Genomic DNA, 14,080 nt, shown 5'->3' with positions numbered 1-14,080 from the left:
AACTATTACTGTGTTCTGTTCACTTCACCCAGCATCAATCCATACAAGTCTTTCCAGGTTTTTCTGACGTCCATCTGCTCATCATTTCTTAAAGCACAACAGTATTTCATTACATTCATATACCACAACTTGTTCAGCCATTCCCCAATTGATGGGCATCCCCTCAACTTCCAATTCTTTGTTACGACAGAAAGAGCTGCTATAAATATTTTTGTGCATGTAGGTCCATCATGCTTGTTTCTTATAACACAATGATTTTCCATTACATTTATATAAAAATTTTGGTTTAGCCATGTCCTAATTCACGGACATTTATTTTGTTTCCAGTTCTTTTTGTGGCAATAGCACAAAAAGTATTAGCACAAATATTTTGGTGACTAGGGAGCCTTTCTTTTTGTCAATGACCCTTTTGGAATATGTGCCTAGCTCACTGCTAGATCTCTATAAATGGATGCCTATTCTCCCGTACTCTCACTGCTTACATTGGTAGGACATCATGATCTAAGTTTATGGATGATCTCCTATTTTAATTATTTTTCCTTCTATTGAATAATTTTTTATGATTACTATTCTTATAACTTGTCGTTTAGCAAATACTTTGTATTTAAGAATTAATAATGTCCCAAATAAGAGGTATGAGAAGACACCTCCCCCTACTCATTTGCAGAGGCAGGAGATGCACAGGTATGGAACCTTGCATATTTTGTGAGATTTGTTCACTGTATTGATCAATTTTCCTTAATTTTTTCTCTTCTTTAACAATTTTTTTTTTCAAAAGTAAGAATAATAAGAAATGACTCTCTTGGAGAGGTGAGTGGGGTTACAGGGAGAAATCTAGGCAATGTAAAAACAAGGTCAATAAAATCTTTTTTTTAAAGGGTTAATGGTGTCATTGTGACTGCTATTTATGACAAAAGTTTTACATCAATAAGGGGTTAGAAGCCACAGTGGTGTGTTATTAGAGTGTATCCTCTTATATCAGATAGCAATAATTACCCAGTAGTACCTACTTCTCAAATTGCTGTGGGCTTTGCCATCTCTAAGAAGTGTTTTTATTATTATTATTGTTGTTGTTATTATTATGTCATACTCAATACCTCTAGGACCTTCAGACTTGAGTTGTAGTCACATCGCTGCCCCTCTAAAGACACCATCCCAATGTGCCAACATTGTTATGAAGGGGTGAACAAGACAACCCCAGCCCAGGAATAGAAAAAGATTGAAGAGAATTGGGGTCAATGCCATACTACAGATATAAGCACAGAGATAACTTTGTTCAACATGAAGTTTAAGAATATAAATGTTTAAAAATGAAAAAAAAAGTTTATATAACTTTTACATACAAAGAGGTAGATTCAAATGGAGATATAATGCAAGCATTTTATTTGCTTGGTATAATATTGTTTTTCTTTTTATCTAACTAGTTATATGTGGAAGGAGGGACAAGGCAAGACTGGGCAACTTAAAAAGCTTTTAAAATGGGGTCTTGTTTTGGGATTTTCATTACTTCTCCCTGACAGGAGAAAAGGACTTTGACTATGATCCTCGAAAGGTGAGAGCATCCTGACTGGCCGAGTCCTGGTTTTTGGATGAGTTTATTGTAAGATCTGTACTTTTTCGACTAGGTCTATAAAAAAGTACAGAGATGAAGAAATATCTGAGACTTTGGATTTGTGAAATTTAAGGACCCAATGGATACTGACATTGCAATTTATGAACCTGATCAAAAGGAACTTTGCAGTGAACAGTAACTCATTTTGTTTACCTATAGAATTGTAATGTAGTAGAGTGAATATGAATTTGGAGTCTGTACCTGAACCTAAACTTCATGACAGCCTTCTGTAAAAGGAGAGATAGGTGCTTCCTACATTCAGAGGATCCTGGCTCTCACTAGAAGATACTGTATCCCTGGTCTCCATCTCCAATATTGGAACCTTTATTCTCTCTGCCACACAAACAAGACTAGAAGGAGTAAAGAATTCTTCTTACCCTTCCTCTGTCACTATCACTCAGCAATCTTTCCTCCTTTTAGGTTCACTGTCTGTCTATTCAAATCCTGTTTGCTGTCATCTGCCAACCCCCAGGTCACTCTTCCTCCTTTCTTAAATAGTTCAGTAGCTGGCTCACAGTATTCTTTAACCAACCCCTGCCCTCATGGAGCAGATTTCAATGTACACTTTAAGCACCCTTGCCTCCCAGCTCATCAATCCCTTCAATTCCTATGATCTGTATTTCCACTCCAATTTAGCCACACACAGGTGTGGGTCATATCCTTGATCTCACTATTCTCTCCCTCCTCCCACTCTCATGATCTAGAACTTTGAATTTCCTAGAATTAAAAAGACCTAGTTTCCAATCCTCCAGCAGCTACTAGCTGTGTGACTATGGGCAGCTACTTAACCTTCTCAATTTCTTCTTCTATAAAATAAGAATGGTAAGAACTAGAATCATAGATTTAGAGCTGGAAGGGGCCTGAGAAGTCTAACTCCTTTATTCTATAGATGAAGAAACAGATACAGACAAAGAGAAGTGACTTATCCAAAACCACACAGATACCTGTAATATCTACTTGCCAAGTTGTTGTGAGGTTCAAAGGAGATAATGTATATAAAGGGCTTCACCAACTTTAAGAAGTGCTTTATTTTTAAATTATTACTATATTTCTTTTTAAATTATTATTAAATCATATCTGATCATTAATTAATAGAATAAAATTTCTCCAATAGAGTATAAGCTCCTTTAAGTCAGCAACTGGTTTTGTTTGTTTATTTCACTAGGATCTGAACCAAAGTAAGTACCTAATGAATGCTTGTGGAATGAATGAATGAATGATATCAGGATTCAGTCAATCCATAGATTTACCTCATCTCTGAGACAGGCCAATGGATAGAGTGCCAGACCTGGAGCCAGGAAGAGCTGAGTTTGAATCTGGACTCAGACACTTATAAACTGTATGAGCAAGTCATTTAAATGCTATTTGCCTCAATTTCCTCATCTGAGAAACTGGGGTAATAGCACCTACCTCACAGAGTTGTTGTGAAGATAAAATGTTTGATAATATTTATAACACAAGCTATATACAGGCAAGCTATATAGGGAGTGCAGACAGACATCATCAAATTGTCTTTAAAATCAATCTTATTAAACTGCACAGTTCTACTCCTGAACATGTCCTCAACATATAAAATGATCATTTTTAAGGTATTTTTAAAGAGATTTATCTCATATTTGGTGCTGTATTCGGTTAATTAGTGTTTATTGTAAATGTTACATTCATAGCAACCAAGATTTTTAAATGATTATTGACTTTAATTTAATGCAGGGAATATGTGTGATTCATCTCTCTGTCCCTCACTGTATCTGACAAGGTGCATTGCAATCAATCAACAAGCATTTATTAAGCACCTACTATGTATCGGACAGAAGGCCTATTTAGCTAGACTGCATAATGAGAGTCTGGAAAGATAGGTTGGGAACAGGTTGTGAAGGCCTTGGAAAAACAGAGTTTATGGCTCATCGTAGAGGGGCAATAGGAAGCCACTGGGGTTAACAGAGTACAAATTTCTTGTACTCTGTACCCTTGGTGCCTGGAAAATGCTATCTAGAGAAATAGGGAAGCCAGAAAGAAGAACACTCCCGAAGGGGATATTTAGGAAAGTGCTTCTTTCCAGCAACTGGGGGAAAAGTAGACCCGCCAGACAGTGACAAGGCATTTGACAGGGTGCAGTTCCGCACCGGTGCAGCAGGAGGAGCCAGACGAGAGCAGGCGCAGCTCCTTCTGCTGGAGGCATTCGCTCACTCGGGCTGAGGGGGAGGAGCCCAATCCTAAAATGGCACGGCGGAGAGCGTTCTCCTTAGCCAATGGGAATCCAGGTTAGTTTCGGGGTACGGTCCTGGGGCCCAATGAGCGAGGTGGGTGTAGGCGAGGGGACGCCGGGCGCGGAGGAGAGGGTGAGGGACGGTTGGGGCCGAGGCTGTCTGAGGGGTTGGGGGTGCCGCGGGGCTGAGGCGGGGGTCGGGATGCGGACGGGGCAGCGGCAGTGACTGGAGCTGCCGCCCGACATGAACTCGCTGGAGCAAGCGGAAGGTAGGGACGCCGGCCCGTTCGTGTCTGCCTGCTCCCGCCGGGCCGGAGGCTGCTCCCCTCTGGGGGCAGGGATGGGGTGGGGGAGAGGTGGGAAGCTGAGACCCCACCCCGGGGCGGCCGGGAAGCCTAGGCCCCGGCTGAGGGGAGGCAGTCGGGCGAGGCGGATGCGCGTCCTGCGGGGAAGCCTCCGGATCCTCCCAGGAGCCCCCGGGACAGCCCCAGCCCGGCCCCTCCGCTCCGGAAAACGGCTTCGGGCTGTTGGTCGAGCTGTCTTGGTCGGTGTAGTGATTAGAGAGAAAGAGAGAGTGTGTCTTTCCCAAGTTTAGACCGTTAAACAACTCCAATTTTGCTTCAATGGTTTCTGATACTAACCGTGGTAAGAAAGGACTTCAGACTGTCCTTTTTGAATGAAAACAAGATTAAAGTTACCAACCCTATGTAAAAATCAGGTCTTAGACTCATATTTAGACCATATCCTCAAGCACGTCTTTTTAAGTTTAAGAGAACAGCTATCCTAGACGGTTGTAAATAATTTCAAGTTATACGTGTATATGTGTGTATAAAAACACACACATATTTTGAGGCAGTCGGAGTTAAATGACTTGGGGGGCTCACACAGCTAGTAAATGTCTTGAGGTCAGATTTGAACATAGGTACTCCTGATTGCGGGGCTAATGCTGTGTCCACTACACCACTTAAGCGGCCCAGGTTTTATATTCTCTTAACGAAGAATATAAAGAGGTGTAGAGGAGGTTGGGGAGAGTCTGTAGGGAAAGCTCTGCATGGACATTCCGTCCCCAGATGCAGATCAGCAACTATTGTGATTTATAGTTTTGAAAATTGTCTGGGTCATTGAGAGATTAACCAATTTGCTTATCACAGCTAGTATGTATGTTGTCAGAGGCAGGACTTGAATCCAGGTCTTCTTGACTCCAAGGCCAGTTCCCCATCCCTTCCCTCCCAAGTTGAGGGGATAGCTCTTTGTAAATAATAAAAGGTCTATATTCACTTTATGGGAGTGCTTTGAGCTAGTCATTTGTTGTTTAAAAAAAAAAATGGTACAGCTATTAATGCTATGAAGTTCAATTTGAATGCCCCTTCCAACTTGCTTAAGGTTAGACATGTTCATGGAAGGGGAATTGCTTTTCAAATCAATTATAAACAACCGTTAAGTCTGTTTATATGTTTGTAAAGGCAAACAGTGTCAAGTGTTTAGGGCATAGAATAAATACAAGCAAAATTAAAACTCCATATGTTCAGTAAAACGTTACTATGTGTTTAATTTCTGGTACTCAAAGAGAAATGAAAGCTTAGCTGACTTCTTTCAGTCTGTAGCAGAGAGAACTCAGCTGAATGTTCAACTCTGCTGATTTTGGCACTTAATGAAACATAATGTATAGCTTTTCAGGAAGTCGCCTCAGTTTCCCCATGTTAAATGGCAAGAAGAAATCATTCTAATAAGTGCTTAAAGCTAAGGTAATGAATAACATGTATCTTGAGTGAATATAAACATTTTTTAATAATTATAGTTAAGCTTAATAGACAAAACCAATATCAGTGACTAATATTCTTAAATGTTTTTGCCTTAGATCTCAAGGCTTTTGAGAGAAGACTTACCGAATATATTTCTTGTTTACAACCTGCTACAGGACGTTGGAGAAGTAAGTTAGCTGAATGTTTTCTAAGAGAAGAGGAATTAGTATTCAGTATTTTTTCCTTCTGTAGAAGTAATTTACTTTGTTACAAATTTTATGTAGAAAATGCACATTTGCAAAATACCACTTTGGCTTTTCCATCAAAATCGACTGTTCAGGTTATTTGTTAATCTTTGTAATTAAAATGTTTAAACTTGTAATTGTTTTTAAATTGTTTTAAAATCAATGTAATAATAGTTCCCCAAACTTATGGTATTTTAGGCTATACACAATTTCCTAAATTATTAGTAATAATAGAAGTTTCAATTAGAAGAAACACTGTAGAGACCATGAAATGGAAAAGAGAACCTATACTTAGTAAATGGTCTTTTTAGTACATACTTTTGGCATTTTAGAAGGTAACATATAAATCTTCTGTCATCTTCATTAGTGTGTACTGTACTTCAGGCATAGTACAAAATTTAGTTTAAAATAGACAATTTCCTTTGGAAACTTAAAGATTAGAAAAAGTAATAACGTGGACAAATTTCAACATTTAGTCTATTCTGTATATGTTCTGAATAATTAATAGTTTCAATTTCTTAGACTGTTACTATAGAAATTATGAAGATCTCACTATCATAAAATCACAGCACTTCTTAGAATTGTATACCTCCAAGACATGGAACTTTGGAATTTCACTCTCTAACCACAGCTTCCTATTTTTCAAACCCTCTTATCATGTTAATTAAATCTACCCTTTGCCATTATATGATCTCCAGTTCTTTGATCCATCCCTATTTTTTGAGTCTCTTCTTCTGTTTCCAAACTAATCTGCTTCATTTACTATGTATATTAATCTTGACTCTGGCTTCACTCACTGCCATTCTTAGTCTTAAACTAATAATCTATCCATTTAATGTTTCATTAACTACCACTATAGGATACCTTGTCCCCTAACCTTCCATCAGTCATGACCTGTGAATTCTCATCCCGAAATTATCTCCCTCATCCAGTTCCTCTAGTGCTGCTGAGTTTTGCTCAATAAAGTCATAAAATGACATAATATATATTGTATGGTTTAAACCAAGATAATTTTATGATACATAACATTTGTTGGGCCCTAGCTACTGCTTGTCAACCCTTCTATAATATCCTAATTGACTTCATTTCTCATTTCTTATAGCAACTAAACATTTTAAACATTTTTCTCCTCTCACTGCCTAACTGCATCCTCTTTTAAAGAATAAGGCACAGTTTCCTCCTTCATTAAGAAGATTGGGATCATTCTACATGAGCTCTTTCAGCTCTCTTCCATTCCTTGCAGACTGTAGCATCATCACCCCCCAGTCTTTACTGTGGTCAAAAGAGAAGAGGTTAAGATAACTGTTCAGCAAGACCCTTGATCCCATTCCATCCCACGTCTTTGAGACTTTGCTCCAGCAGTCAACACATCTTATGCATCTTCATTCTCCACCTTGATACTAGCCTACAGATATGTTTACTATTATCATTAAAAAAAACTCCTTTCTTATATTCTTCTATCATACCATCTCTTTCTAGTTTACTGCTAAACTTTTTAAAAGTTGTCTACATGCACTTCCAGTGGCCTCACTACTTACTGTATTCTCATTCCCTTTAATAAGTTGGCAAATATTTATTAAACACCTGTTATATGCCAGGAACTATGCTAGGCACTGAGGTTACATGTTCAAAGAATGAAACAGTCCCTACTCTTGATGAGCTTACATTTTAATATAATGTTACATTTTAACCCCTTACAGTCAGCCTTCTGTCCCAACCATGGTACTGAAACAGTTTTCAGAGGTCACCAATGATGAAATTTAATTGCCACATCCAGTGGCCATTTTTCTCCATTCCCATGACCTTTTGACCTCTCTGGAGGTTTTGATACCACCCACTCCTACTAGATATTTCCCTATCACTTTCAAAACACCCATCTCTCTTGATTCTCCTACCTGTCTTAATCTCTCCTTTTGCCAAAATAATCTTTTTTTTCTATATAGATCTGAGCACAAACAGAAAAGATCTCCAGTCTTCAGTGGCTCCCTATTGTCTGCTTTGCCTGGTATTTGAAAATCTCCATAATCTTAGGCCATTTTGTCTTAATACCCATGAGGCACTAAATAGGCCAAAATACTGTCTCCTCTAAATATGCCATCTACCCCCTCTATAACTTTACTCATGCTGTTCCCCACTTCTAGAATGTCTTTCTTGCTCTTCGTCACCTGTTGAATTCCTACCTTTCTTTTAAAACCTGAACCCAAAGTGAACTATAGCACTCTGCTTTGAAACTGTTTGATACATGTGTACATCAAAAACTGTGTTATAATTTTCCTTATAGCCTTATCCCACCACTAGTATTATCCCACTGTAAGCTCCTTGAGGGCATGGATTATTTCTTATCTAAACTTTACATCTCAGTACTTATTAAAGCAGTTGCTTAATGCTCTGAACATAGTAGGGACATAGTGAATATTTGTTAAATGAATGAATAGCTGTAACATCCAAGTACCAAACAATATACATGTAATTGTATATGAACACATGATTTTTCCCACACTATTAACTGCATCTGTTGAATGAAAGCATTTCTAATGGGTTTATTGATCTTTCTGCTTCTTAAAATGTTTGCTTTCAAATCAATATTGTTAAATATTGAGAGACCTTTATATGACTGCTTTTATTTTTTCTTTTGGCAAACAGTTTATGTAATATTGGAATTTTTTTTTGGTTTTGTTTTTTTTGGTGAGGCAATTGGGATTAAGTGACTTGCCTAGGGTCACACAGCTAGTGTCAAGTGTCTGAGGCTGAATTTGAACTCATGTCCTCCTGACTCCAGGGCTGGTGCTCTATCCACTGTACCACCTAGCTGCCACCATGACTGCTTCTTTAAGAAAAACTGGTGGCCAGGATTTTAGTGTACATTTTATCAGACATTTTTAGAACAGTCCTATATGTGTACTGACTAATAACATATGGTTAAAAAAAGAAAATAATTAAACAAAATTCTCAAGGAATTGAATATTTTGGTTAATTGGTTAACAGGTTTAGCCTGAAAATTGATATTGTTTTAACCATTTAAGAAAAATCTTTTTTTTCCCCCAAAAATACAACATTTATTCATTAAGTTTGCCATCTTATATGGGCATAGTTCATGGCATTCCAGAACAATTATAATAGTAACATCAAAGAGCATGGATCACAGATCATCATAATTGATATGATAATAATGAAAGCATTTGAAATATTGGGAATATTACCAAAATGTGACCCAGAGATACCAAGTGAGCACATACTGTTGGAAAAAATGGTGCAGTAGGCTTGTTCGATACAGGATTGCCACAAACCTTCAATCTGTAAAAAATGCAATATCAAGAAAAATATTTTAAAATTGTATTAGTATGCTGTCCTATCTAAGCACAGCATAATGAACATAATTTAATCTTTGAAGATTCAAAATCATACATTGTTTATATTTAGTTATATCATTTATATTAAAATACTACTGAAATAAGGTAATATATATGAGAACATTTTAAAAAGTTACAAAGAGCTATATTAATGTATGGTATTATTATTATTTATAGATTTAGGAAAATTTCCATACGTCTGGAATTAATTTAAAATGATCACAACTCTAAAATACATGAATTATCTTTTGACTTGCCTATGAAAATGTAGTGTAAGCAAAAAAAAAATCTGTATAATTAGAGTTTTGTTTCATATTCTGATATCATTGATTTCATTTTCTTTTTTAAATCTGCACATGGCTTTTAAAATAGACTAAACAGTTATATCTTCTCTCCAATCTTTGTTGCTGTATATTTTGGGTGTTTTCCTTAACTTAAAACAAATTAATGTGAAATTTTTTTTTATTATGGTAGAGTTGTATTTTGGCTTTTTAGGATTTCCAGAATGGGTATACTGGGAATATTGGGAATCTTGCTTTCATAGAGGTATTGCTTTTTACCTACCTATAATTTATATTCTGGACGTCCACTAAGTACCTTGAAGAAGAAAATGCTGTCCTTTGGTTGCCTTTTTTTTTTTTTTAATTGATTCATCTGCATTTATTAAGAAGGAAAAATCTTTTAATGGTAGTCCTAGAGAGGCTCTCAGGTATGATGTTTTTGTTTTATTTCTAGATTGAATATGTGTTGTTATGTCACATTTACATGATTATTTTTGTTTTTCTTGGGGGTTTTCTTGTTTGTTTTTAAACTTTTTAAATTCTAAGAAATCCAAGCCAGAATGGGGCATCTGTGTTCTCACTTGAATATTGGAAGTTCACAATGGAGGCCATATGATATGGCAAGTCATGAGAACTTAGGTTACTCCTTCCTTGATCTAATATACTTCTACTCAGTACTGTCTCCTACAACTCTCATTTATTAGGAATTGGTTTATCTGGTTTTATGTAAGAGGTTTATTTGTTTACTAATTTAGTTTTTATCTTTCATCAGTGATTCTTATAGTGGTGTCTGTCTGTACAGCTACTGGTGCCTGGAACTGGTTGATAGATCCTGAGACACAAAAGGTAGAAGTAATTTGGTTTGGTTTGGTTTTTCAAAGAAAAATGCATAATGCTAATGAAGACTATTCTTTGTGTTCATTTACCAAAAGCAAACTATTTGGTAGCAATTTTTACAAGGAAAAACAAACTATGGTATTTTCATCTATGATTTTGCTTGATAGAAAACCTTTTGCTCAGAATTTATAGGCTGCAAGTTTATTGCCAGTAAGTTTTGTATGTTTTTCAATATAGCACCCGTATAAGAGTTTTTCAGTATACTACCCTGTAAGAGTAATAATGCTTTGATTTTCACAATTTAAAAAATCTCTGGTTTTTCCCTATTGAGGCTACCTATGGAAGGTGTATCTGTAACTTTTTAAGCAATATAAAAGGAAAATTTAGTGATACAGTCATAATTTTCTCATGTAAATGGAACCATAGAACATTTATATAATCTGAGAGCTTACTTAATATGTAAGGTCATTAATTATGTCATCTGGGATAGAGGCATAAAAAGAAGAGCAACTGGAGCTAGACAATTAGGACTGGGCCTCTGTATCAACAGAAGCCTTACTGGGTCTAGTAATAATATCATAATTTCTACCATTCTCTGACATGAACCATCTCCAGTAAGGCTGATCTCTCAAAATCCTATTAATATATTACATGCACAGTGGAAAGAGTGCTGGGTATGGAATCAGAGGATTTGGATTCAAAAATCTCAACTCTGTTACTTGAAGCCTTTGTGACCTTGGGCAAGGCACTTAACATTTCAGGGACTCAGTTCCTCATCTATAAAATGAGAAAATTGAATTAGATGACTTCTAACATCCCTTCCAGTTCTAAATTTATGATTCTATGCCTTTATATTGAAATTACTTTTCTGCTCATCCTAAACCCCACCAATTTTTCAGTTCTAGCACAAAAGTCTACCTCTTCATTGAAGTCCACATTATTCCTCTCCCTCTTTTCTGAATCCCTACATCACTAAGTTGTATGATTTAATACTTATTTATATACAGTCTTATATTGCTCACCCAATTTGTTTCCTGTTAGTTTAGTCTTCTCAAATAGATTTTAAGCTCTTGTAAGATAGGCTCCATGTTTTGCCCTTCTACTTAGCACTGGATAAATGTAAGTGTTTTTTAAATACTAATTAAATAGATATAGCGATAGTACTGATTTTGGTAGTATAGTGAATACTAGAGATAAGGTAATATTAGCAAACTATATAAATGATGATAAATTTTGAATGCTTAACTAAATTTTTACACAGCATAGCAATAAAGGAAACTAGGATCATTATAATTACTTTGTCAGTTTAGAAGATAAAAGGATTAAAGGAATATATAGGTAAGAGTATAGTTTAAATAATAACAGTAATTTTGAAAATAATTAAAACTTTTTTGATATAGGTATCCTTCTTTACATCTTTATGGAATCATCCATTTTTCACAATCAGCTGTATCACTCTAATAGGGTTGTTCTTTGCTGGAATACACAAAAGAGTGGTAGCACCATCAATGTATCCTTTAAATGTGGCTGAATTTTATTTTGGAACCACTATTAAAACACTTCTGTCTGACTTTCTTTTTTAATTTTCTCTAAATAATGCTATTTATCTTTGACTACATATATGCAGTATAGCAGCCCGATGTCGAACTGTGTTAGCAGAATATAATATGTCTTGTGATGATGTAAGTAATTTTTTTACTTATATATCATACATGAAAGATTTTTTCATGCAAAAGATATTTCCTTATTAGCCATGTTGAAAAAAAAAGCAAGAAAAATAAGGAAAGTGAAAAAAAGATACTTCAGTCTGCACTTAAGAGTTCATCAGTTATGTCTCTGGGGTTGGATAACATTTTTCATCATGAGTCCTTTGGATTCTATACATATGTGAAATAATTGATCTCAGATTCAGATTGAAAAGAATTTTAAAATGCGATTGACAGCAACTTCATGTTTGGGATGGTGTATTTATAACAGTAACGCAGTAGATGTTTATTTTATAGCTAGCGTTAATTTTATTTCTATGTAATGGGAAAGGGGAAAAAAGGTTTATAGGCAAATTTCAGGAGTACAACTATGTTTGTTTTGTTTCTTTTAAAATATTGCTTCTATGATAATATATAGTGGACTGAACTACTTTGCAAAATCCCAGTATACCTTCAGATATTCAAAACTCCATTTCCAGTGTGATAGGAATTTAGGTCAAATGTATAGCTTTATTTGTGTTCTGAAAAAATTTTTACATGATGATGAACATAAAATATTTCTCACTATTCACAGTAATTACTTATTTCATTTAATGGATCATTGATTCTCAGGTAGTCATTAAAAAGACTTTAGAAGAAAAGATTTAAAAAAAAAACCTTTGTTATTGAAAACAAAGTTAATTTCTAGGTCACGAATAACTACAGATTTTAGAAATTTTTTTTAACATGTATAAAGTTATTTTCTTTATAACAGAGCACATGTTGAACTTTCTTTCCTTCTTTTTTCCCCAGACAGGAAAGCTAATTTTGAAACCTAGGCCTCATGTTCAATGACAATCTCTGTACATTATCATGGGACCTGAAACAGCCTTTCTTCAAATAAGTGATGCAGCGAAAAGCCATACAGGATTCCTTTTACAGTTACTTATGTGAAAGTCTTAGCAACAACTGACAAGAAGTGTGCAATATTAACCCAGATTGTCTTGATGATTTCTCACGTTATCAGTGCTTTTGGTACTTTTTGATTACCTGTATTTCAGTATTAGTGTCACTTTAGTACTTCATTTTCTGCAAGACTAATTGCAGATAAAGTATGTGTTTTGGTTACTAAGTTAAAGCTTAGAGACAGAACCTCATTCAGTTTTTATAATGTATTTTTGCAAACTACTGTAAATAGCAAATCAATGCCAATGTTAAGCAAAGAGAAAACATGTTGTGTGGACCTTTGTTCTCCTGCACCAGTATTTAAGGAATACCTACTTGCCATTCCCACAGCTTTTTTATTAATAGTTATTGCATATGTCTGTATTGTTTGTTCTCCCAGCTTATTCTTTAAATGGTATTGTAGGAAAGTAGATTAAAAAGCCCATCAAATTGAACTTAGGTTGAAGAAAAACTCATCTCCATTATGTTGTAAGAAATTACAGATATTTTGAGATAAATTTTTTGTTAAACTGTATACAAAACTTCAGCCACTATTGTGGTTTTATTTACTGGTTCAATATTTTCATTTATTGTTCAATATACTTTATAAATATGTTTTTAAAGTATTCATATGAACACTTAATAGGTTTCTGAATATGAAAATTCAGTTACGAATTATGTAGTGTTTGGGAATTCAATAGTTGTATTGTTTTAGATAATTGGATTTTATGCTGTGGTAGTCATAACATTACACTAGTATTGCAGATGTGTAATTTATGATCATATTCCACCATCTGAAAAGGTAATACATTAACAGTGCCACAAAATAGTCTACAATTCTCACTACTTAAAGAGTAAGTGCTAATGACATACCGTGTATGCAGAATAGCGATGTGTACTATAATAGCCCATAAAATTAAACTACTGGGATTGCTATAAATATTTTAACATTCTGGAGGTGCCTTTTTACTTGTTATTATGAGAAGGTTTTGAAAAGGTTCAAATTGTTTCTTAAGCATCTTTTTAATTTCATTTAACAAAATACCTGAAGTTTCAGCAACAATTTAATTTAAAAAAACAAACTCTTTAATAAAGCTGCCACTCAGCTTAAAATTAATCTCCCAGCTTTCATGTATATAAAATGTTATTCTTTGATTGAAATACAGCAATAAAACTC

General features: G+C 35.2%; 2 protein-coding genes across 2 annotated transcripts in view; one reads left to right on the top strand and one right to left on the bottom strand.

Annotated features, from left to right (window-relative positions):
• Positions 1–4,064, bottom strand: part of LOC114048438 — a 56,279-nt gene extending 52,215 nt beyond the window's left edge. The window contains exons 1-2 of the mRNA XM_027869333.1: positions 3,890–4,064; positions 3,676–3,825 (exon numbers count right to left, since the gene is read on the bottom strand). Coding sequence (XP_027725134.1) covers positions 3,676–3,825; positions 3,890–4,064 — 325 coding nt within the window. The remainder of the gene's footprint in view (positions 1–3,675; positions 3,826–3,889) is intronic.
• Positions 4,008–13,845, top strand: CNEP1R1 (CTD nuclear envelope phosphatase 1 regulatory subunit 1). Its single transcript, XM_027869519.1, has 6 exons — positions 4,008–4,087; positions 5,677–5,748; positions 10,209–10,282; positions 11,674–11,783; positions 11,901–11,955; positions 12,772–13,845. Exons 1-6 carry the CDS (start codon positions 4,063–4,065, stop codon positions 12,811–12,813), a joined length of 378 nt encoding a protein of 125 aa, XP_027725320.1. The 5' UTR covers positions 4,008–4,062; the 3' UTR covers positions 12,814–13,845.
• The last annotated feature ends 235 nt before the right edge of the window (positions 13,846–14,080 follow it).

This window comes from Vombatus ursinus, unplaced genomic scaffold (assembly GCF_900497805.2).
Source record: "Vombatus ursinus unplaced genomic scaffold, bare-nosed wombat genome assembly UNPS02014793.1, whole genome shotgun sequence".
In the NCBI taxonomy this organism is placed as follows: Eukaryota; Metazoa; Chordata; class Mammalia; order Diprotodontia; family Vombatidae; genus Vombatus; species Vombatus ursinus.
This window is presented reverse-complemented; position numbering and strand designations above follow the sequence as displayed.

What these genes read in the sequence shown, in the direction of transcription:
- CNEP1R1 (XM_027869519.1), top strand. Translation starts at nt 4,063, where the DNA reads ATGAACTCGCTGGAGCAAGCGGAAG. An exon ending in TGCTACAGGACGTTGGAGAA is followed by an intron (nt 5,749 to 10,208) that starts GTAAGTTAGCTG and finishes ATCTTTCATCAG; the next exon opens with TGATTCTTATAGTGGTGTCT. An exon ending in TAGATCCTGAGACACAAAAG is followed by an intron (nt 10,283 to 11,673) that starts GTAGAAGTAATT and finishes TTTTTGATATAG; the next exon opens with GTATCCTTCTTTACATCTTT.